Source organism: Rhinatrema bivittatum, chromosome 1 (genome assembly GCF_901001135.1).
Source record: "Rhinatrema bivittatum chromosome 1, aRhiBiv1.1, whole genome shotgun sequence".
Classification (NCBI taxonomy): domain Eukaryota; kingdom Metazoa; phylum Chordata; class Amphibia; order Gymnophiona; family Rhinatrematidae; genus Rhinatrema; species Rhinatrema bivittatum.
The window spans coordinates 60,776,713-60,802,068 of record NC_042615.1 but is presented as its reverse complement, the minus strand read 5'-3'; the positions used below and the strand labels follow the sequence as shown (position 1 = coordinate 60,802,068).

General features: G+C 42.9%; 1 protein-coding gene across 2 annotated transcripts in view; it reads right to left on the bottom strand.

Moving 5' to 3' along the window:
- The window catches only part of TMEM131L (transmembrane 131 like), a 200,166-nt gene that overhangs the window by 96,555 nt on the left and 78,255 nt on the right, over positions 1 to 25,356 (bottom strand). For both annotated transcript variants that reach the window (XM_029610214.1, XM_029610130.1), the window contains exons 4-5: positions 10,733 to 10,795; positions 3,830 to 3,953 (exon numbers count right to left, since the gene is read on the bottom strand). In XM_029610214.1, the coding sequence (XP_029466074.1) occupies positions 3,830 to 3,953; positions 10,733 to 10,795 (187 nt within the window). The remainder of the gene's footprint in view (positions 1 to 3,829; positions 3,954 to 10,732; positions 10,796 to 25,356) is intronic.

Sequence of the window (25,356 nt, the reverse complement as noted above, 5' to 3'; positions counted from 1 at the left end):
TATGCGCGGGAATGTTCCTGGAAAAAAATTCATCTGCATAAAAATTAGCAGCTGTAAATGTGTGCAGGAAGTTATGGAGGGCTAATTTTCAACGTGAACCTTCGCACGCAACTTGACTTCCAAAACTGGTGTAACCTGTGCTTGCGTTTGCCCATTTCCTTATGCAGGCTGCTACAAAATTACCCTGAAAGTGGTTAAGAAAGATAAAAGAAGAGAAAGAAAAAACATATATCCGCATAGGGGGCAGCCTGCAGAAGCCATTCCCCCAGCTACAAAAGGCTTTTTGAAAACTGCACAACCTCCCCCAACAGGTAAAAGGACATGCACCGTTGCACAACTTTTACCTGCGCTGAGCGGTGGTGTTCGAGGAACACAGCAATGCATCGCGTTTCGCATTTTCAAGACTACTTGCGTTGTTTTGAAGGGGGGAAAAAAAAAGTAGGTGTGGCACTGCATGTGCTATGATGCAACTTCCTGTTCGTAGCTGCCGGGCTCAATTAGACCCCACACACAGTAGTGCTCACGGGTCAGGACTGCTGAGGAGCACCACAGTATAATTTGCTATGATCCGAAGAGGTAGGGAAAAAGTCCTGGGGCATTTATTAGAAACGGGGGGATTCCCCAAGGAAACTGCTTAGCAGAGGTAGAGCCTGAACGTTGCCCTACCACTTCTGATCCAAGCACGAGGCAAGTAAACGTGAGATATGATCCCCATTTTAGATTAATTTTTTTATGGCACTTGAATTATAAATGTATGTGAAAGATGGCAAATGGATAGTAGCTAATGTTGAAATCTTGACGACTGGCGCTACCGCTCGCAAATTTCAGACGTGTTAATTCAACCCTTTTATTGTATCTGAAGAGCAAGGCCTTTTTATTTCATTCCCTTGGTTGGGATTTTTCAGGCTTGTTTCAATTTTCTGACAGAGTGTGTTAAAGAAACAAATTTTGTTCCTTTGTTGTTAAAATGACAAAATGAAACATTTTGTTTTGTTAATGTGTCATTTCAAAATAAACACACATCCCTAATAGATAGAAACAAAAAAGAAATCTACACTAATTTCCCTCTGGTGCATGGTACAAGCGCTCCTTGAGTCTCGTGTGCAGCTGAAGGGGGATATGATAGGAGGTCTATAAAATAATGAGTGGAGTGGAATGAGTAAACGTTAATTGGTTGTTTACTCTTTTGAAAAATACAAAGACCAGGGGATGCACACTGAAGTTACTAAGTGATACATTTAAGACAAATAGCCTTTTTTTTTATAATTTTTATAATTTTTTATTTATGTATTTAAGAAATACACTTGAAATAGAAAGCAGAAATAAGGAAATATCCTACATTCAACATAGGAATAAACAATTAAACCACACAATATTCTGCACTTTAAGTCCTCAAGGGGGGGGTTACAAACACATTCAGAGGAAATATTTATCTTAGCAAAAAGGATCTGAATACAGGAAGCCAATATTTTTAATATGTTTAATATTTACGTTCTTATGTTCAAAAAAAACTCTGTTCAATGTAACGCCTTAACAGCGACTGTTTTGTTCAATGGAAACCGACCTGATTTGATATGTGTATCGAGAATGTCGGTATATAAAAATTCTAAATAAATAAATAAATAAATTATTATATGATCGGAGCTAACTGCGGACATATATGCACTCACTCAACGACTGAAAAAGGGGATGCAGAAATTGTTGGCACTTTCTCTTTCAAAACACCAGTTAGCTGTTCTGAAGAGAAGAAAATATATGTGTAATTATGAAATTTAATTATGCATTTACAGGGATATTTCAACAAAAATAAGGCACCCAAAAGTAACTGAAGAAATTGCTTCCTTCTCAACTGGGTAGACCTTGCCAGGTCAGGAAAAGCACCAACTTTTAAACCCAAAAACATCTCAGAGCGATCACGAAAAAACTTTCGCAGTATCCACTCTCTACCTGAATCCAGTAAGAATGAAGCAATCAGCGTAGCCAGTCTAACTTGATCTTTAGAATATTTGTAATATCTAGTTCAGGTGTTGAAGGCATAAGAACCTGGAAACCCTTATTGACATCAGAGTTCTTCTTGAAAGGTGGTATATAATATACCCTGGACATCGGAGGGAAAGTTTGTTCAGGCATTTCTAACACTTGAGTCAAGCATTTTATCCACATATCACGAGGAGTTACCCACGGATCTTTCGGGAAATTTATGAATCTAAGATTCTTCCCTCTAATTTGGTTCTCTAAGTGTTCCATCCGATTTAACAACAATTGAATAATATTTTGTTGGACTTTCAATGATTCTTTTAATTCTCCTTCCAGTGATAGAGACAAAGTTCTATTTCCTTCCACAGCTTTTTCAACATTCTTTAGACGAGAATCCACATTATTGATAATAAGAAACCAAAGGATTTAACTGCCGGAGCAAATTATCATTTGCATTCTGTATAGCATCCCAAATTATGTCAAAAGAAATAACTTCGGGTTTCACCATTTCTTTCTTAGGTGGAAAGGCAATAAACAATACTTCCCCTTTCAGGCTGTCGAGTGTCTGTGCTGGCCGCAGCGTCTCCCTCCCCTCCATGCTCCCCCAGAGAGCACTGTAAGTTTCCATGTTCCCTCTTAATCGGGAGTCCCAAACCATCATCCACTTCTTCTCCTCCCATATCCAACACAGAGGAGAGGTTTAAAGTACGCGCCTCGGTGGGATTCACAGGAGGCCTCCGATCAACCGGGGACAAAAGTTGTTTGGAGTTCCTGCGGGGCGGCGGTTTCCTCTTCCTCCCGCTCACCCCGCTGCGAACAAACTCCCGGTCGCAATGCTTCCCGGATCACATGAGTGTCCATCGGACCCAAAACAGGCAACGCTGAGGAAGCAGTTTGAGCCTCACACGTTCTTTGGCTCGCCGTTTCCTCGCTGTATGAGGCATCTCGCAGGGAAAAAGTCAGAGTCCGGTGGAACAAACCTCACGCACATCTAATCGGATCCGCCATCTTGGATTTCTTGGATTCCCCCCCCGAGACATTCTTTTTTTTTACTCGATGCATAATTAAACTCTGGAATTTGTTGCTGGAGGATGTGGTAAAAGCTGTTAGTGTAGATGGGTTTAAAACTGATTTGGACAACTTCATGGAGGAAAAGTCCATAAACCATTATTACGGTGGACTTGGGGAAATCCAGAGCTTATCCCTGGGATAAGCAGCATGAAATCTATCTATCCCTTGGGATTCTGCCAGGTCCTCATGAGCTGGATCGGCCACTGAGCAGTTATTGCCATCCACAGCACTGGGAGCAGTTCCTGCCTTAACTGCATGCATACATACAGCAATGTAAATCCACATAAAACTTGTTTAAAAAGGGGGAGGAAAAAAAAAGGTCATTTCATCACTCCTCCAGACCCAAATACTTCAGAATAATGTTGCAGGAAACCAGCGGCAACACGCCAGCTGCAAGAGATATAATTACCAGCAGCCCAGAGGTGCCTCAGCTTCTTTTGTAAAGAAATCAAAACTAATTCTGTACTTATCACTTTCTTTTTGTAAGTTTCGCCTGACAGAGGAATCCAAGGCAAATAAACACGTTCAACCTTTGATGTGTTAACTACGGCATTAACTTCAATTGCTTGATTAATACAATGTATACAGAGAGGAGAGAGAGAGAGTGTGTGTGTGTGTGTGTGTAATCTTTTATTTATTTTATATTTTATCACTCTGTTTGGGCTCAAACACGGACAGCAAAACAAAAATTACGATCCATACATGCTGGGGGCAGGGGTAGGGGGTTAGGACCAGAAAGCATTGAAAACAATGTGGCAATGAAAGCCTGGCAGACACTCACCCGGTTCTGAACGGCAGCCACATGGAAATACGGTGTCGCTGTGAACACCGAAGTCACCACGACTTCTTTCTCCCTGCCGGGATTGTAAGCGTAGAGCACTTTAGCCCTGGGAAGCCCCAGCAACCTAGGAAGAGAGACACAAGAAGGGAAGGAGAAAAGACAGGATTACCGACTGGAGGTGCATTTATTTCACGAGAAGAAAGACAGACGATATCAGGCCTGGGAGGCTTCTTAACAACATTTTGTTTAATCCGTACCGTATAATACTTCAGGACAATCCTTTATTTCCTTTTAAAGCAGGGAATAACTTTTAAAAGATTAAGCAAGGCGCTGATTACCAGCCACTTCAGGGAGTCCCTGGAGGAGACGGATACCCCCCTAACTCTCGGCAGACAAAAAAAAAAAAAAGTTACTTAAGCAAAGGCTACCTGACAACCGGCCTCATCCCTGCAGCTGTGCCGTCCCCACGGTGCTGGGTTTCATCGGCCCCTGGCTGAAGGGGTAGGCGGCGCCCAGACAGAACGTTCCGGAAGGATCACAGGGGGGAACTGAATTTTTGCTCTGCTGTGATGGAGGGAGCGAAGAGGGCTGACCTTTCGTGGCAGAAGACAGGAGAAGGGAAGCGCATCCCCGGGTCACTGCTAAGCAGACCCTACAACTTCTCCGGCTTTTGCCACCGTAGATCTGGTGATGATAAAGTCATTTCAAAAGGGGAAAGCACCATCCACAGAAAACCTGTTGGCTTACCTGGAACTACGTCCTTTTCTCGGGTTCTAGTATTTAGCCAGCGAAAGTACTTTTGTCGTCGTGTCCCGTTTTTCCCCTATGACACGCCATCCCTAGCTCCTTTGCACTTCTTGTTGCAAGGTTTGCCTGGCGATCAGGAGGTCAACGCTACTGCGGGGGAGACTTTGCCTCCCTGTAGGAAAAAAGGGGTCCACAGCATACAGAAAGCAGGGGCCAGTTTCAGGGGCTGAGAGTCAAGAGGCAACAGCAGGCACCTGCTCATGGGAAAGATTCAGCGATAATAACCGAAGTGGTGGCGATGGGTGACCGGGGAAGAACCTGAGAAGTAGTAAGTGGTGACAGGAGATATGGCAGTCGGGTGGTGGGAGAGGGAAGGGGTGAGGAATGGCAGCAATAGAAACCTAAGGTGAGAGAGAGGAGCAGCAGCAACAGGGGGGGGGGGGGGGGGGGGGGGGGAGAGACAAGGCCTCAGGAGAAATGGGAACATTTGTCAGAAGTTGGGGGCAGGGGGAGGGGTCAGAGAGTCACCAGTGGCTGGAAGTGGGGAAGGGTCCAGAGCAAGATCAGCAGCTGAAGGTAAGGAAGGAAGGGGCCCAGAACAGCAGAAGGTTAAGGTGGGGGGAGGGAAAATGAGAGGCGGCAATGGCAACTGGATGTCGGGAGAGGGGCTGAAGTTCTGGGTTGGGGCCTGACGAGGAGGAGCAGCAGCTACAGATCAGAGGAGCACCGGCAGCCAAAGTCCTGCATGGGGACCTGAGGAGCATCCCTCCCCCCACACACACACCCCTAGGGTGGGGAGGGGGATGCTCTCTGTCTGCAGAGGAAAGAGCACTCTGATATCACAAAGGTGCATGCTGGGATACATTCTGGTACCAGCAAAGGAAAAAAAAAAACAGCTGCAAGAAGGCTTATCCCAAGACTTAAAAAAAAAAAATGTAACCAGCCAACAAGGAATAAACCTTGCTATTCATAGCTTCTAGTAAGGCAAGGAACACAATATATAAAATCTATGAGGATAACTTTCAAACATCTCCACCCAGTCCCATACACATGCATGTAGGGCTGCACAGAGTTCTGCTCCAGTATTTTATAACCTGTACAAAGAGATCATAACACACACATTTCTACTGCCCCCTCAGCAGACCCACGTACGCATGGCTATGCGCAAATAGCTGCAAAGCACCAAAAGCACGCACATTTCCTACCTATTTTCTAAACCTATGCGCAAATAAATAAATAAAAACAACTTGTGTGAAACCCTGATTTATGCACACAAGTTGGCATATTTTAATACAAGCGCATGTAATTAAAATTGCCAATTTTCCTGATTCCTCCATCAGGTCACCCAGACTTGCCTGGTTCTTCAGCCTCAAATCCGGCCAAGTTCACCCAGACCTCCCACCCAACTCATACTGGACCACAGACTTATCTGATATCAATTGCGCGGATAAGGCACCACTTGTACTCGTGCAAGTCTCTTCCAAAATAGTAATTTACATGTGTAGCTAGACCGCCCTTTGTTTTGCACAGGTAAATGTGAGCGTGAAAGCAAAAATATAATTTTATGATCACCACAGATAAGTGTGACCAGAAGCTACTTTAGCACGTAGCCTAATGGTTAGAGCAATGGGCTGCGGAGCAGGGAAACCAGGATTCAAATCCCACTGCCATTCCTTGTGACCTTGGTTAAGTCACTACACAGGCCATCGCCTCAGTACAGACTTAGAGCTTCATTCACTAAGGCTTTTCTCCCATTCCGTGTCTAAGGGTAAATCAGGCTCTTAGACTGAAAATGCTCTGGGGACAGGGAAATGCCTACAGTGCCTGAATGTAATCCGCATTGACGTGCCAAAAGTTGGCATATAAATATTTTAAAAAATATTAATAAAATAAAGTGTATGCTAATTTTATGCACCCAACTGCTTTGAAAAGTCACCCCTATGGAAATAGTCCTTTCTCCATTATTAAAGAGACATCTGGATTTCCTTTGATAATCATAAACGGGCCGATACAGTTTTGGCCGCCCGTTTTCGACACGCTATTTTTCCCCTTTATTCAGTAAGGGGTAATAGCGCGTCGAAAACGCGTGGCCAACCCCCCCAAAACTAATAGCACCCGCAACATGCAAATGCATGTTGATGGGCCTATTAGTCATTCCTGCGCGATACAGAAAGCAAAATGTGCAGCCAAGCCGCACATTTTGATTTCTGCCGGCGCTGGGGAAGTGTACAGAAAAGCAGAAAAAATTGCTTTTCTGTACACCCTCTGACTTAATATCATAGCGATATTAAGTCGGAGGCCCCAAAAATTAAAAAAAAATTAAAAATCTGCCCGCGGCCCACAGGTTGGAAGACGGACGCTCAATTTAGCCAGCGTCCGTTTTCCAACCCGTGGCTGTCAGCAGGTTCAAGAACCAACGCTGGTAAAATTGAGCGTCTGTTGTCAAACCCGCTGACAGCCGCCGCTTCTGTCAAAAAGGAGGCGCTAGGGACGCGCTAGTGACCCTAGCGCCTCCTTTTACCACAGGCCCTCATTAGCATATATATATATATTTTTTTTTACTGAATCGCGCGCCCAGGAGAGTAGCCTGGGTGTGCGTTGGGAGAGCGGGCGCTTGCCGGCTCTCCCACGGGTTTTTCTGTATCGGCCCGAAAATGCTCTGAACTTATCTGCTCTTTCCTATATTTCGGTGCCAATTATACCAAAACTGCATTAAAGTTATCCATTAATGCAGGTTAACGTACAGGTTTTAAACACAAGCACTAACAGATGACATCTTAAAAGGAGTAAATAAAGACTTTTGTGCAGCGTGTGTTAAAAGCCAATTTTAGCATTAACTCCGCCTTCATTGTAAAAGCTTTCTGCAGCTCTGGGAGGCGTAATGTTTTGTATCAACAGCAGCATTAACACAAATTGTGCCACCCTGTGGTCATTTTAAAGTGCATTAACTCAAGTTAACACTTGTGTTAAGCTTAAGTACATTGGCCCATTAGTTACTGAACAGTAAAAGACATCATCAAAGACCATCCCAGTTTTTGATGATGGATCCAGGCCCCACTGAACCCACTGTTTAAATACAAGTATTTTTTACAATATTCTTACAAAATGGCACACAAAAAAGTTTGCATAAACGAAGGATGTTGATTTGCACTAAAGAGAGCATTAAAAAGTGAGTGATGGAGGTTTTTTGATGTCTGGTAAGCAGAGTGGATCACAGCAGGTCATGGAGAATGAATGGCCCAATGATTCTTTGAAGTCGTTTTCCTCCAATTTATTCTGCTCTGCTTGATAAATTGTAAAAAATATCGGGAGCATTGTTTTAAGTTGTGCTTGGCACTGTTTGCTCCTGAGCTTCTTTATAGAGTTGAACGAAGCATTTCTATTTACCACTAGAGGAATACTTTTGAGATAGTAGCAAGACTTTCAATGCCACATAAATCAACAAAGATAAAGAATAAAGAAACAAAACGATGAAAATGTCTAATGCGCAGAGGAGGAAAGCAAACTTAAGAACATAAATCAAAGGATTTCAACTGTCTGGCAACATCGACCGCAGGAGTCTCTCTCCGCAGGTTAAGGGGCTGGGCTTACTTTGGTGGATTTTGAGACACAAAACTCAGAGGTTCAGTTCCGTTTTTTAGCCTGATCTCCTCACCAACACCTCCATAACCCTTTTATAACAGTGTATTATTGTGGGAAGAGAGAAGCCAAGCACTCTGCATTAGATTCTTTGTGATGGTTGATCTTGGTGCCAATGATGACAAATGGAGGGACTGAGGGGGGGAACACACAATGCAGCTTATGAGAGGTTGACTTGCACCTCCCTAGACCATGCACAGTCTAGAGCACAGTCACAAACTGTTGCTCCAAGAAATTGCTCTACCTACCTTTACTTTTTTCTGAGGAGAGAGGCAGCAGGGCTCTCTTCTCAATTGACTTTCCAAGACTCAATGTGTCTCTTGAAAAACTTTCGTAACTCTTCCTAATCCATTTCCCTCTCGTCTCTCGGAGAGAATCAACTCCAGGAGCCCCCATTTCCCTCTCATCTTTCTCACACATCGTCCCTTCCATCAAATTCTATGACAAGCAGACAGCAGGATGGGGGCAAATCTCTTCCAGGCCACTTCCAATGCTGCTCTTTCACCAGCCACCAAATGATGCCCTATGAATGCTGTTTGGTGAATAGCACTATGCAAGCACATAAATACATCTTATCATCCCCCATCAAGTGCCTGAAAATGCCTATTCTATATCACACCCAATTCAAACTCTTAAGTTCAAAGCACTATATAATTTAAGAATTAAAACACTATATTAGCCTTGGTCAATGCAAGAAAAAGAAGCTCAGACTGGAAATTAAACTACTAAACCATGGATTATTTGGAATGACCCTTGTTTCGAGCTTCTCAAAAACTTTCCAAGGTGTTATCTTACCAAAATATTTCAACATTGCTTTGCGAACATATCAGAGCCAAATTCAGGATCGCGCAAGGTACAGATCATGTCTGCAGCCCTAATGTAGAAGGGGAGTTCAAACTTCATTGTTCTGCTGTCAGTGCACTTACTGTAAATAACAGGATTTTCAAGACCTTACTCTCTTCCTTTATTCCTACTAGGGTGACTTACCCAGTACTGCATAGGGATGTGCAGAGGGACCGCTTACGTTGCATTCGGGATTTGTATTCGTCGGGGGCAGATATGTTGCATTCGACAAGGGGGCCGCCTGATACGTACATGTGTTAATTCATATTCGTTTCCTGGCTAAAATTGAACTAAGTACAACCTCCCCCACCCTCCTGACCCCCCCAAGACTTACCAAAACTCCCTGGTGGTCCAGCAGCGATCTCCTGCACTCACACCTTTGGCTGCCGGTATTCAAAATGGCCCCAATAGCCTTTGACCTTCTATGTCACAGGGGCTACCGATGCCATTGGTCAGCCCCTGTCACATGGTAGGAGCAATGGATGACCGGCGCCATCTTGTGCTCCTACCATGTGACAGGGGCTGATCAATGGCACCGGTAGCCCCTGTGACATAGTGAGGGCAAAGGCTATCGGCGCCATTTTGATTACTGGCAGCTGACAGCCCAAGTGCAGGAGATCGCTCCCGGATCCCCGCTGGACCACCAGGGACTTTTGGCAAGTTTTGTGGGGTCAGGAGGGTCCCCCAAGACTTGCCAAGAGTCCCTGGTGGTCCAGCGGGGTGGACCGACAGTCGGCCCCTGTGACATAGTGAGGGCAAAAGCTATCTGCGCCATTTTGATACTGGCAGCCGACAGCCCGAGTGCAGGAGGTCGCTCCCAGACCCCCGCTGGACTTTTGGCAAGTCTTGTGGGGGTCAGGAGGGTCCCCCAAGACTTGCCAAAAGTCCTTGGTGGTCCTGCTTGCTCACTAACGTGTGCGAGTAAGCAGATTTTAAAACATATGCGCATGAAGGAAACAGCCAGTTTGACCAATTAGTCCACCAGTTGGCACAGTCTCTCTCTAGGTCATCCAGATCCCTCTGATTCTTCAGCTTGCAGTCCCACCAGTTTACCCAGACCGCTCATGCAGTCGTTTTTTGTCCATAAGGAGTGTTTTTCAGACTTACACCTGAATAAAAAATAAATATGCGCAGGTAACAGCCAGACAGCCCTGTGTTCGATGGTTTTATAATCAGGATTTACTGGTGCAAATGTTGGCCCCGCCCCGGAATGGCCCTGACATGCCCTAACTCCACCCCTTTTTTTCCCACACGTTGGGTTGCTCATGCACCAGCACATACGCACATAATTGGGCCGTTTTAAAATACGAGTTACTCGTACTTAGCCCAGATACTCGGTATATGGGCCTTTTAATGCAAGCAGCTCTTCAAATTCATCCCTTAGGATTGTAAACCCTATGAGGACAGGTAAATATCTTCAATCCGCTCTGGAATGCTGAAAAGCGGAATATTAATAAATAAAAATAGAAAAAACGTGTTTTATTTTAGAGTTACAAAAAGCAGCATAAAGTAGGCAGGGACTGATGACAGTAATGCTAGGTATACATTAGAAATATCCTTAACCCTTTAAAAGACATCCATGAATATGCACTATGGTCTTATTCTTATTACACAGATCAAGTTACATTTAATTTAGATGTGTTTATAGTAAAGAAACTGAACTAAGCTACTTACTGTGTTCCAAAATCAATCACTGATGGATGGAGATGCAATGCCTTCCCACTAGGCCCTGCAAAGCTGACAAAAGAAAATAAAATTTAAAAACTGAATTACACCACCATCTCTAATTCATAACTGCATGGCCATTAAGCCTCAAGTAAAAGGTCCTGATGAACAGGCTGGAGCGCTTGAGACCAGCACCAGGGATAAGAAGGGCCTCCAGCCAATAAGACTCTCTCCAAGAAGGAGAGAGGATGGAACTGGATGGGTGACAACATGGCCCCTGGTTGGCGCAGGGGCCAATGACCCAGCATGGCAATTTCTTATATTCTTATCACTTAGTTATTCACCTGGCCTCACTTCCGTAGTAATTTAAATCATTAAACAAGCTTTACAGTCCCCAAAACTGCTATTTTGCAATGCGCTGTCGTTCAAACAGACCACCAATTATGGCACCAAGGAGACACTAAAGAGGGTTTTCTAACCACTGTCTTTTGTAACTCCACACATTGACCTGTCTTGCGTGGTGCAACTGTGTGGCCTCACACACACAATCACTTAAGCAGGTCCACTCACGGCTCCTTTATCCATTTACGATTTCTCATGAGCCACCCAAAGCCAAATTGAAGCTACCACATACCACAAAAATGCCACGATGAGCTCACTTGTGATCTAGTCCTGTCACTCCCCTCCTCCTTTCCCCAATTTATTCTCGCCCCTCCAACCCCCACAAAACTAATTAAATGACATTGAAAACCAGATCAAGCAGAGTTTAGAACAAACATCTAATATTTAAGCAGAATCTTAATCCAGGGACTACTCTTGGATGTAATATTTTGTCTTTCCAATTCAGAAGTCCTTGCTTCGTGGCTGATGTATTATTTATTTTATTTAACGAGTTTTATATACCGTCATTCGGAATCGTCAAAATAACACCATCATAACGGTTTACAAAATACAAGGTTACAGGTATTAAAGTGTGCTAGGCCTAGTGCATATTTTCTGTGCTCTTAAATTACTTTCCATGTCTTAAGGGATTTAGCACACAAATGTATGCTAAAGAAGTAAAAAGTGAGCTCATTTTAGTACCATGCAAATGTATTGTAATAAGTTGCACATAGAATTACTTTCAATGCAGCAAAGAGCACTAGAATTAGCATACATTTTAATTCCCCTTTACTGCTGCTTTCTTACTTCACCCCACGGGAAGTAAATGGAAGCTAAACAAAGCAGAGTTGCTTACCTGTAACAGATGTTCTCCGAGGACAGCAGGATGTCATTCCTCAGATATGGGTGACATGATCCGATGGAGCCCGGCACGGAAAAATTACGTCAGTTTCTAGAACTTTGACTGAGCCTCTCTGAGCATGCTCACGGATGCAATATACCACATGTCCACGCATGGTCCCCTTAAGTCTTATAACATAGTACTCAATTAAAATACAATATTACCCACAAACTCCAACTCCATGGAGAAGACGAGCAGGTTTCGTGAGGACCAACATCCTGCTGTCCCCTGAGAACACCGTTACAGGAACGATAAAGACAAACAGGATGGCATTCCTTAGACATGGGTGAATCCCTAGCTGCAGGTGGCCCCTCCTCACATAAAAGAGGAACAACCAAACAGAAGCCAATGGGCAGAACCGCAACAACAATGCTTTGTGGGTAACGGTGGGAGGAGGCAGCCTAAACAGAAAGAATGGGCCTAGGAGAGAACAGAGTTAGGTTCTACACCTCAAAAAGGGTCCAAAGGAGAGATTGGCTAAACCTGCTGTCGCGTCAACCATCCCTATCCAGACAGAAATGAGATATTAATGAGTGGATTGAACTCCACAACCCAGCTCTTCAGATCTCTTCCATGAGGACTGCTTGCAAGTGAGCCACCAACGCTGACATGGCTCGAACAGAGTGAGCCTTGACATGGGCCCCCAAGATGGAATCCCATCTGGGCATAACAGAAGGGGATGCAGTCTGCTAGCCAACTGAGAAGTATCTGCAATACCCAACTTGCAATACCCAACTTGCTCTGGTCAAAAGAAACAAAAAGCTGGGTGAACTTTCTATGGGCTTCTGTCCACTCCACATAGAAGGCCAAGGCTCTCTTGCAGTCCAAACTGTGCAGGGTGTGTTTGCCCCCAGTGGAGCTGGAGGATACAAATTGGCTAAAAGACAGGAAACAAAGAGTAGGATTAAATGGACAATTTTCTCAGTGGAAGGGAGTGGACAGTGGAGTGCCTCAGGGATCTGTATTGGGACCCTTACTTTTCAATATATTTATAAATGATCTGGAAAGAAATACGATGAGTGAGATAATCAAATTTGCAGATGACACAAAATTGTTCAGAGTAGTTAAATCACAAGCAGATTGTGATAAATTGCAGGAAGACCTTGTGAGACTGGAAAATTGGGCATCCAAATGGCAGATGAAATTTAATGTGGATAAGTGCAAGGTGATGCATATAGGGAAAAATAACCCATTTTATAATTACACAATGTTAGGTTCCATATTAGGTGCTACAACCCAAGAAAGAGATCTAGGTGTCATAGTGGATAACGCATTGAAATCGTCAGCTCAGTGTGCTGCGGCAGTCAAAAAAGCAAACAGAATGTTGGGAATTATTAGAAAGGGAATGGTGAATAAAACGGAAAATGTCATAATGCCTCTGTATCGCTCCATGGTGAGACTGCACCTTGTACAATTCTGGTCGCCGCATCTCAAAAAAGATATAATTGCATGGAGAAGGTACAGAGAAGGGCTACCAAAATGATAAGGGGAATGGAACAACTTCCCTACGAGGAAAGACTAAAGAGGTTAGGACTTTTCAGCTTGGAGAAGAGACGGCTGAGGGGGGATATGATAGAGGTGTTTAAAATCATGAGAGGTCTAGAAAGGGTAAATGTGAATCTGTTATGTACTCTTTCGGATAGTAGAAGGACTAGGGGACACTCCATGAAGTTAGCATGTGGCACATTTAAAACTAATCGGAGAAAGTTCTTTTTCCCTCAATGCACAATTAAACTCTGGAATTTGTTGCCAGAGGATGTGGTTAGTGCAGTTAGTGTAGCTGTGTTTAAAAAAGAATTAGATAAATTCTTGGAGGAGAAGTCCATTACTTACTATTAATTAAGTTGACTTAGAAAATAGCCACTGCTATTACTAGCAACACTAACATTGAATAGTCTTAGTTTTTGGGTACTTGCCAGGTTCTTGGGGCCTGCTTTGGCCTCTGTTGGAAACAGGATGCTGGGCTTGATGGACCCTTGGTCTCACCCAGTATGGCATGTTATGTTCTTAAGGAGACTCTTGCACCAATGGCGGACAAAGGCATCTGAGGACAGTCTGCCGTGTGTCCTGTACATGAAGCAGAATTGAGGAACCTTCCTGTTCCAAGGCGTTGTGAACAGATCCACCTCTGGGCTTCCCCAAAGGTAGAACATCTGATTCGCTACCCCTTGGATCTAGAGACCATTCATGAGGACTGAAGAAGTGGCTCAAGTCTGTCCGCAATCACATTCTCCATGCCAGCCAGATACATGGCCCTGAGTACCATGCCATGGGAGAGGGCCCACAATCATATCTAGAACTGCTTCCTGACACAGAAGGTATGACACCGTACCTCCCTTCTTTTTGTCTTTCCACATTGCCACTTGGTTGTTGGTTGGTCTGTCTCAGCATAATTTTGTTGGATAGCCAATCTCTGAAAGCCCATAGCACATACCTGATTGCCCTGATCTCCAGGAAATTGATTTGATATAGTTGTTCTTGGACGGACCACAGACTCTGGGTACTAAGCCCATCAACATGAGTCCCCCAGCCTAGGATAGATGCATCTGTTAGCACAATTTGCACCCAAGAACTCTGAAGGAATACCCCCATTCCAGATTGGAAACAGAACAAAGAGTTCCAGAGATACAGAGTGACTCGGATGCAGTACCATAGATCCTGAGTGGCATGTCGCCACTGGGCTCCCTGCATGTGTAAACATGACAAAGGCATTATATGTAGTGTTGTAGCTAAATGGCCCAGCAGCCTCAACATATATCCTGAAGAAAACTGCAAGCTTGTTTGAATCTCTGCTGTGATAGTTAAATGATGGCCCATTGCTGGGGCAGAAAGGCCTTGGTGTGAGCCATAGCTAGCAGAGCTCCAATGAAGTCCAATTGCTGAGACAGGCTGAGATGGGACTTGGGGTAGTTGATAACAAATCCAAGTGACTCCAGCACCCAAGATGGTTGAGCACATGAACTTTTTGGCCTCTGCTAGAGAGGTGCTCTTGACCAGGCAAACTGACTCCCAATCTGCAAAGTTGCACCACCACCATGGCTAAGCATTTTGGGAAATTCCAGGTAAACTCCGGAGCGTAGGTGCACTCTACACTGTAAGATATAAATGCCAAAAGTGCACATAAACTTCACTTGGTCAAAGATTTCCATATAAGAGTTTTTTTATTTCAATACGGTGACTCCTGACAATTAAATGTGATGTTTGACAGCAGTCCCCAACACGGACCCGTGTTTCGCCAGTCCGGCTGCTTCGGGGGGATTTTTAAATAACAATCTGTGTCACACAATATTCTATATAGTAATACAGAATATTGTGTGACACAGATTGGATTAAAAGCTGTAAAATCCAAAGAGAGCGCTTCGTTTTCAGGTTTTATTTTATTTTTCCCAGGAAGGTAACCTGCCTTTATTACAACAAGAACTAAAACCGGAGAAATCAACTGGAAAAAAAAAATGTCTCTTCATTTTTCCAAGTAAATATCATTTTTGTTCTTGTTGCAGTAATCGCTGAGAAATTCCTGGGAAAAATACAACAAAAACTTAAAATGAAGGTTCCTAAATATAGAACACAAACTATATTAACATTACAGAAAATTTAAAAAAATTTAAATAAAAATTTAAAAATTAGCACTGCCGTATAAAAACATTCACACCTACCACCTAGCTCCTTGAAAGAATACTCAACTTTACCCTGATGAAAAAACCATGTTTTAATCTTTTTCCAAAAGGCAAGGTAATTTTGCTCCAAGAAGCAGTGATTTCTATAAAACAGGTGGGTGCCACTGTTGAAAATGCTTTGGACTGCAACTGAAGATGTCTTACTTCTCTAAAGCAAGAATAATGCCTCTTGCCAGATCTTATCATCCCAGAAGACACCATTTCAAATTCCTGCACAGATAATTAGGGATATAACCCACAGTGCAGAAACTGTTAATACCAAGATCTTAAATTGCACGCATGCTTTAATAGGCAACCATTGCAATGAATACAACACTGGTGAGATGATTGTTTTGCATGAAATCCCCATTATTAAACAGACAACCATATTCTGAACTACTTCCTTTTCCTTCCCTCTTTTCCACTCATTCACTCACTCATTCCCCTCTTACCCTAGTGGGGCCTGGCCTTCCACCAATGGCTGTCTTCACCAGCATGGGTCCGGCTGGCAGAACCTGTGAAAATCTACAAGCCTTTCTACCACCGTGCCTAAAAACTTCCTCCGCTGGCCGGATCGGGCTGTGCAAAGGAAAGCCGGCTGGGCTGGGAAAGGGAGCTCTGCGGGCTGTAATCCGGGAAGGCTTGGTTTCGATTAGTCGTTGAGTAGACCCAGTTGCTGCTAGGTAATTGTTTGCAGGATTCCACTGGTTTTTGTTTAAACCTGCTGTGCTCAATTACTTGAAGCCAGCTAAAGCTCACACCTATTTCTAAGGTCCTTCAATTCAGTGGACCATGTTTGGGGGCAGTAGGGGGTGCGTTAGTGGTTTTGGGAGGTCAGCGGGTTACATTCCTGGGTCGAGGAGGTCACTGAACTACGTTACTGGGTTTGGAGGATCGGCGGGGTACTTTAGTCAGTTGAGTAGGGTTAATGAGGTATGTTTGGGGGGCTCAATGGGCTGTGTTACTGGATTTGGGGATTTAGGGGGTGTATTAGTGGTGTGGAACATTAATGGAGTTCATCAGTGGGTAGGGGGCAATAGTGAGGTATGTCCGTGGTTAGAAGCTCAGTGGCTGGGTGCATTGGAGGTGGAGGGAGGTCAGCTGGCTGACTGGGGATTTCATTCGAGGTCCTCCAACTTCTTTTTTTTAAGCCCCCACCTCTAATTACTGAAGTTAAAATCCATAGTAAAATAAAAAGTTTGTTACCATTTTAGCTCACTTTATTTACTACTGTTTTAATACATTTTCTTAGCACTTTTTTTTTTTTTTTTAACTAGCAGGTGCAATGTATATCACCTTATTACATTGGAAGTAAACTTTTTTTTAGTGCAACAATTAAAAAAAAATCTGAACTGAAAAAAAATGTATCATTTTTTTGTTTTGTTTTACCACATTGTTATTTATTTACTTAAGAGTTTTTACAAACCCACAAGACATCTAAGATCACTGGACAAAAACCTCTTAGACATCCCATCACCACGACAGGCCCGTCTTGACATCACCAGAAAAAGATCATTCTCTGTCATTGGACCAATCTTATGGAACGCATTACCAGACTCTTTAAGATCCATATCCAACTCCAAACACTTCAAAAAATCCCTAAAAACACATTTATTTCAATCTGCTTTCCATATATCACACACTAAATAACATAACTACTTCTCCATCACTCAGGGCACAACATTATTATATATTGATTTATTTTTTTTATTATGTAAACTATTCATTGTTTTAGATTTTATTTTTATTATATATTTTTGTAATTTTGATCTTTTATAATTTGATAATCTTTATGTTCTTTTAAATTTAAATCTTTATTTACATTTGTTTTTTATTTAGTTATGTAAACCGTTTTGATTAAACACTGTTTGTAAAGACGGTATACAAACACTTTTAAATAAATAAATAAATAAAAGAGTTTTTATATACCGTCATTAAGCTATTCACCATTGGCCCCTAAGTCCTATCCATTCCATTCTGTACCACTCTTCTCTCAACGTCATCAACTACAGCATCAAACCGGTCTACAAGGCAAAGCAGAGTCGGGCAGATTTACAGGATATCTATAGTGAACAAAGAACATGCATGAGATTTTTCAATATACAGGGGAATGCAATATATGCAAATATAACAAGCATATTTGTTTCAGATTCCCAAACCAGGTCAGGGTTTCAGGGTATCAGTGGCCTACAGATATTTTGATGTTCTCCGGCCTGACAGCGGCCCAACCTTCAGTGCTCCTTAGATCAGTGTATGAGAAGAAAAGCCGTCGGTGATGGCACAGTTTAAAGAAGTAGCAGCAACAACAAAAATAAGTGTTTACATAATCCAACTGGCACCAAAAAAAGAGAAATCTATTGATTTGGGGGGGGGGGGGGTGAGGGGAAGGGGGTCAATGCCAAAGGAGATAGTGTTTAAAAATTTGGAAACCCAGACGTGAGAGGCTGCAAGGAAAGCTGCTCTTCCGAGTTTTCGTTGCCTTATCAAGATGCCTGCAAAAAGGAAGGGTAAATTGCACGTATATCCTCCCGAACCCGTGTTACCTACCGGTCAGAAGATAACGGCTTTTGCAGCCACAATGCCGGAGAGAACGGGGGGCAAAGTCCCTGTTAGGGTAGTTGGAGAAGGAGCTTTGCTACTGCCTGGGGAAACCACTCTTAGTCCCCCGGATTGTAGACCTCCACCGGCTCCGACGACACAAGTCAGCCTCCAGGAAGTGGCGCGGAATGATGATGTCACCTACCCGACAGGAGGGGGACGCCAAGGAGGCAAATCCACGCCTATATTGCAACTTTCCTCGAGCCCGTTGGAAGCAACAGGAATGCGGGCAATGGAAGAACATTTACCATCTATATCTCCATTAGACCCGGTAAAGGAGGAGCGCAAGATCCAGGAAGCTCAAAAGATGGAGGCAACAGAGTTATTGTCTGTCCGAGCAGGGGGTGAGTTGTTTCAATTACCCCCTAAACCGACAGTGGTTGCCCCTGGATAAACTGGTGGCTAGCTTGGGACAGCTAGTTAAAGACTGTGATTCAAAGGTAGAAACGGAATTACAATCCCTAAATCTGGGAGGTTTAGGGGGTTCATAAAAGAATTTGGAAATAAGCTGACTGGAATAGAACAGACGGTGAATGTTAACCTGATAAAAGACATTGGAATGCATTCCAAAAGGTTGGAATTGCTTGAAAACTGTACACGGCACTTGAATCTAAGATTTCTCAGTTTTCCTAGGACTCTGGGTGAAGACACCCAAACTACGTTAAAAAAGTTTCTAATAGAATGTTTAAAATTTGAGGAATCACGGATGCCAATAATTAATAAAGCTTATTTCTTGACAAAATCAATGAAGAAAACAGGAGGGAATGAGATGGGAGTAATGGAAAACTTAACACAGTTCACTGAAAGTTCTGCCTTAGAGGTATTGGATAGAGGTACCTTGCTGGTGTCGTTTGTTACTGAAAGGGATGTCAGCAATGTCATGAAGGATTTCTTTCAAAATCAAAATGTAAAATTCTACGGTCAATTAGTTAAAATATTCCCGGATTTGTCCCGACCTACCCAGGTTAGAAGAAGGGAGTTTATAGATTTAAGGCCTCAAGTGATTGCTTTAGGGTACACTTTTGTACTAAGATATCCTTGAGGGTGTTGCGTTAGGCGTAAAGATGAAAATTTTGTTGTCACACTTGTAGAACAACTGAAGTCCTTTTTATATGCTAGAAATGTCAATAGCTTGATTGAACCAGGTCCATCCATGACAATCATGTAAAATTACTCCGACATTGTATGTTAAGCCAGTTATCTAGTGGAAATAATGCTTTATTGTACTCCCTATAAGTTTTGGCCCTCCTTTGCATTAAGTTGTACCTCGCAGTAAAAGCATGTAATATGATTAATGATTCGGCCGGAAAGGGATTTCTCACCATTCCCTCTATCTCGACGGCCAGACTTATTTCCGTCAGGGAAAGGGCTTCTCACTGCCAGCCCAGGTCTTTGGAATGCATTACCTATTGAATTAAGACTCCAGAGTAATATGAAAGAGTTTAAGTAAGCATTGAAAACCTGGCCATTTGCACAAGCATTTCAAGTGGAAGCCAGCTAGAAATGTATCACGTTATTTTATTAATTATGCTTAACATTTTACTTTATTTTAAGTTTTTAAGATGTTATTTTATTAGTTATGCATAAAGTTCGGCTCTTAATTAGAATTTTAATGCGTATTTAGTTTTAAGTTAGATTTAGGATTTTATGATTGTTTTCTGTGTTTTTATGAATTATTGTATGCTATGTTGAATTTATTGTAAAGAAACATTGTAAACCGGTGTGAAGATTCACACCAACATCGGTCTAGAAAAACCAGGAAATAAATAAATAAATACAAAAATAAATAATGATTTCAAGTTGAAGTTATGACCTATATATTTTCCTTTTGTATGCTTTTTTATTTTTCCTGTCAAAATATGAAGTGTAAATACTTTGTAAAAAAAAAAAACCAAAGTATAAATTGAAAAAAATATTTTTTTGGAAACCCCATCCAGTCTCATCATTTTGAATCTATAAATAAAGGCATTGCTCGGATGACCCTTTCAGCAGCCCATGCAGGTATTACACGGATGAACACTGAGCACAGAGCGTAAAGAACTGAAGTGCAGACCCAAGCATAAATTGTGCATATTGTCTTGAATTGCCACCTGGAGTCAAGAGTATAATACGAGCTGAGCACATTTGGGCAAAGAAGGGCTATCTGGAGACGAGAAGCAGACAGGGACCCAGAAACAGGCATGTGAATACTTTGAGGAATCCATCCAAGCAAAGTTGCTTTGCCAAGAGAAACTCTGCCAACGCTCAACAAGCTCCAAAACCAGATTTTCCCTTCATGATGCTCTACAAACATGCCAAGCCAGCCCCTCCTTTTTTCAAGGGCTCTTCACTCGGACAAGCGCTCATTTTAACCTCCGTGTGCTGTCATTTTATTGTAGCCCCCTCATGTTCTCTCACACGCCTCCTTACATCCCAATCACCCAACAGTTCCATACCTTCCAGTTGCAAATCTTAGTCATGTGACGCATTCCAAGGTTTCTGCGTGGGATTTAATATCATTTGTTTTCCTCAAATACACATGCACGGCAGTTAAATACTCTACCATCTGGTCCAGCTGAGCAGTGAGACTCTCCCTCACTAAGAAACCAGAAATGCATCAGACTCTTCAAAGGCACATTTTCCAAATATATTATTAGCCTCAGCAGTAGCAAGCTGACAAAGTGCTAGCCTAAAGCTTCCATCCAACAGCACAGAGCCCTTTTAAAGCAACTGAGAAAAGCTATATGGTGGTTTTCTCTCTGTTGTGCTCGATCCACCCTCCACCACTTCTGTTCTCAGCCCCCGCAGCGACTTTCCTTCTTACTCTTGTTATCAAAGTTTCTATTACACGCAGACTCCCAATATGTCACAGTTTTATGGGCATGCTCAGGTCCAGCACTGCAGAGACCTCCGGGGACAGAGAAAGCAGAACAAAGTAATCTGTGCTACCACGCACTCAGCTCTGTACTTGGCTCTTTGCCCTTCCCCTGGAAGGTGGGGAGGCAGTTGGTGCTGTATGAAGACGTTCTCCCCTCAGCCAGCTGCAGATGCATTTCCTGTGCTGGGGTTCAAACTTGAGCCTCCCCATCGGAATCACCTAAAGCACTAAGCCTGGCTCAGAAAATTTCAGAAAAAGAAAATAACTACCCGACTGTTCCCCGCCTCCTCAATTTGCTTCTGTGTTAAATCCAGCATCTGAATGTTGACAACAAACAAGGTTTAGGAGAATTCAAAATGCATGAGGTAACTGGTGGCAGCGGTGGGTTTCCATACTCGTTCTCACCAAGCTGAGCTCTGCATAGTAAGAGGACCTCGTTTTTCTTCCGGAATTCTTGCTTAAATTGAACTTATTACCTGAGGTCTCAAGTGTAATTAACGAAATGGAAGCCACTTTGCAGAAATAGTGAAAGATTCCTGCCTCTGCTACACTAGTCTGCTTGCTACCTTACACCACTATAAGGATGTCCCGTTCATAAAACAGAATGACAGCCACCAACACAATACAGAACACGTGCTTTTTCTAATCAGCTGCTCCGGAGCCGATACACTGGACACAAAGACATTTAAGGCGATGTTGAAAACCTCTCTTTTCAGTCTAGCATTTGATTAAGATCTGAGCTGATTGCTGGTTTCCTTTTATATTTTACTGTATTCGTTTTGTTTTTATTTTGTCAATCTGATTGAATTATGGATATTTTATTGTTCACTGCCTAGGGCTTCAGTATTAGCGGTACAGGAATACAGACAAATGAAATAGATAAATAAACCATTCTAAGTGCTACTGCCATACTTAAAAAAAAAATTTTGATTTGTCTTATTTAAAAAAAGAAAAAAAAAAAATCGCTTTAGGGTGGTGTTGGCTTTGGCTTCTAAGAGCAGCTTCTCCCCCTCCCCCCAACTGTAACAAAGGCCGATATTTTTCCAGACAATACAGACTTATTGAAAAGAACAAGGGTGGGCAAAAGGCCACGGATGCCCCGCAGGTGTCAAAGAATAAACCGCATCTTCTGAATCTCTCTCTCTCCAAAACTAAAATCGCAGAAGAGCTGACAGAGGTCCTGCACACCTTTATAAGAAATACAACAAAAATGTGTGTAATCTATAAAGGTAGGTATGCCTACAGTTTAAGTTATGGAGCAGGGCGTGTTGGGTTAGGGAGAGAAAAGCAGTAGAAGCAGAATTTCAAACCTTATGTTTGCACAGTACACAAAGGGCAGACTATGTAGATATGCACACATTTATTTTTTTTTCACACATGAAAAACATTTTCTTCCAATGATAAAATCAGAAGGTTCTCCTTCACAAGGGCTTGGTAAGGCGGCAGGTTCAAGATACGTAATTGCGAAGGCTCAACAGGTTACAGTGCAACAACACTTGCGCCCCACACTGAAAAGCTGTGCGGCGGCAGTAAGTAGGGGGCAAATCAATTACAGCGCCCACTGGCAGAGGACTCGGGATAAGGGGATTCCTTCCCTGGAAATCAGATAGTAGTGGAGGGAGTCCCGGTCTTGGGACGCCTTCAGAATTTGGCAACCTAAGGGGGTCATTTTCAAAAGCGATCGCACGCGAAAAGTCCCTTTTCGCGTGCGATCACTAAATGGGGGGGGCGGAGTTGGCCCCGGAAGAGGAGTCATCGGGGCGGCACCGGGGCCGACACTGCGGTGACAATCGCTGGCGGCGAAAGTTAAGGACCCTTATCGCTGCCAGTTTCCCGCCGAATAACTACACGTTTTATGGTGTAGCTATTCGGTGCGAAAGCCGGCAGCCAGTGCACCGCAGTGGTGCGATGGCTGCCGGCTTTCGCAGGCCCGCCCCTGGTTACCGCCGGATTTTCTAATGTCTGTGACCTTAGAAAATCCAGGCCTAAGCTTGTGCTCATGTTGCCTGTGCCTAAATCCAGCCCTGGTTCCCATATTGGATCTCAAGGGCCGCCCAATGAGGTCTGGTTTTCTGGATAAATCGACAGAGCGTGTGTGTAACAACTGAATAAAACAATGGATGCAAATCCCCCACGCACAGTCTTATGTGGGCAGCCTTGAAAAAAACAGACCTAGGGAGGGAGTGGCCCCTGAGGAGTGATTTGGGCCCACTGGGGTAGAGTCTGAAACTGCGAATGCATAAAGCTGCCCAAATAACACCTGTGATGCAGGTCACTATAGGAGGAGCTATCCTGGCCTACAGCATTGAGCTCTTGTATACAGAGAGATCTTAGTTTCCAGTTATTTTATTTTTCCCGGGAATTTCAATGTTATGCCAAAAAAATAATCAGTAGAAAAATGAAGTTTCCACTGAGTGAGTGAGTGAGTGAGTGTGTGTGTGTGTGTGTTACATTCATTTTTCCATTGATTTTTTTTTTTTTTTTAGTGTTTATATTGAAACTCCCAAGAAAAGTAAAATAAAAACAAAGGTCCCTATGTATGTAGTTGTGCACTGGGGTCCTAAAAAGATCCCCCTTCCGTGCCAAACCTCAGTTGAAACCAAATTACACATCTCATCGCTGGGTAAGCGTGCAGAAAGGCACAACTCAGTGGCACAGCTCATCCTCTGGAAACTGTGTAAACACTATAAGAACTCTGTACTAGAATAAAAACCAACACAGATATCACAATCCAGATAGAATTGTAGAGAACGAAGAAGTTATCATCTGGGACCTTCCCCCTTCCCCCTTCCAATGTTTTTAATGTTGAATTGGGAAATGTTTATCACTATGTTACTCCCTGCCTCCACACACATGTTAATTGTAAACCGGGTTGATGTGATTCTTATCATGAAACTCGGTATAATAAAAATAATAAATAAAAATAAATAAATAATAAAACGCTTGAGGCAAGAAAACCAGATATTGTGATAAGGGAGAAAAATCACAAGCACAGCATGGCTAATAGAAGTGCCAATAACAAGCGATTGTTCTCTACAACGTAGAGAGAGACAGAGAAGATGCTTAAGCAGCAAGTGATGCAAGCAGAGACCAGGAAAACGTGGTGGAAAGATACACGGCGTGACTGATGTGAACTTCTAAGCACACCCCGATATGTTGCCTGTACCCATTACATCCTAGGAATTCTTTGACACAATCAGGGACCTATCAGTTTTCAGTTCATTCCCCACCCTCCCCTCCCTTGGATTCATCAAGGTTTATTACAACAACAAAAAAAAGGAGAAAGCAGCAGAAAAAAAGGACTTATTTTTCCAGGTAAATTATTAGAATTATTTACTAAAAACTTTATATACTGCCAGCTAAAGGTCAACCAAGCATTCTTCTTGTAATACAGACTGAAATTCTCAAGAGAAATAATAAAAGCTGAAACAAAGGTCCCTAGGCAGAATGCAAGTATTAAGAAGAGCATTACGCAGTAAATTTGACATACTAAGATTATAACAAAAAAAAAAATAAAAAAAAGAGAGAAGCAAAGTAACCACAGCAGTAACACACAAAACCAACAATGGTAAGAACAAGTGCATAAATAAAACAAACAAGGTGATTTAAATTACACAGAGGAAACCCCATTTAGAGACACCCAGGGCTTAAACTGGGGGGGGGGGGGGGTTGTGTGTGTGTGTGTGTGTGTGTGTGTGTGTGTTTGCACCCAGCCTGGTCCCTTGCACAGTTCCCATCCGACTCTCTTCCCCTTCCTTTAAGTGTACAAATTAAGCCCTAGAGGCACTATTCCCAGAGACACCTGGAGGGGCTCATATCTGATGATCTCAGGGTAGCAAACCAGTGCAACAAGGTGCTGGTGAGAGCTGGAAGAATATTGGGGGTTTAAAAGGCTGGTCTCTTTTCTGGTTATTTCCTGGCCAGAAGGGCTCCAAGCCAAGTATATATTACCGCCTTAAATCTCTGAAATATAGCCAAAACGCTTTGTATATTTGCATTGTTGGTGTGTCTTTGAGGGGACTGCTCAGACTGCAGCACTGAGGTGCAGGGAGTGTGGAGTATTAATATTGACTGTTAGCAGTGCTAAAAGAGAGGATTTATTAAAAAAATAAATAAATAAAAACCTCACTTAAGTATACAGAGGATCCTACAAAATTCCTATAACTCCTTGCAAGCTAAAATTATAGTAGCAGGTATCAGTTGTTCAATTCCAGACTCTGGCGAAGCAGATGAGTCACAC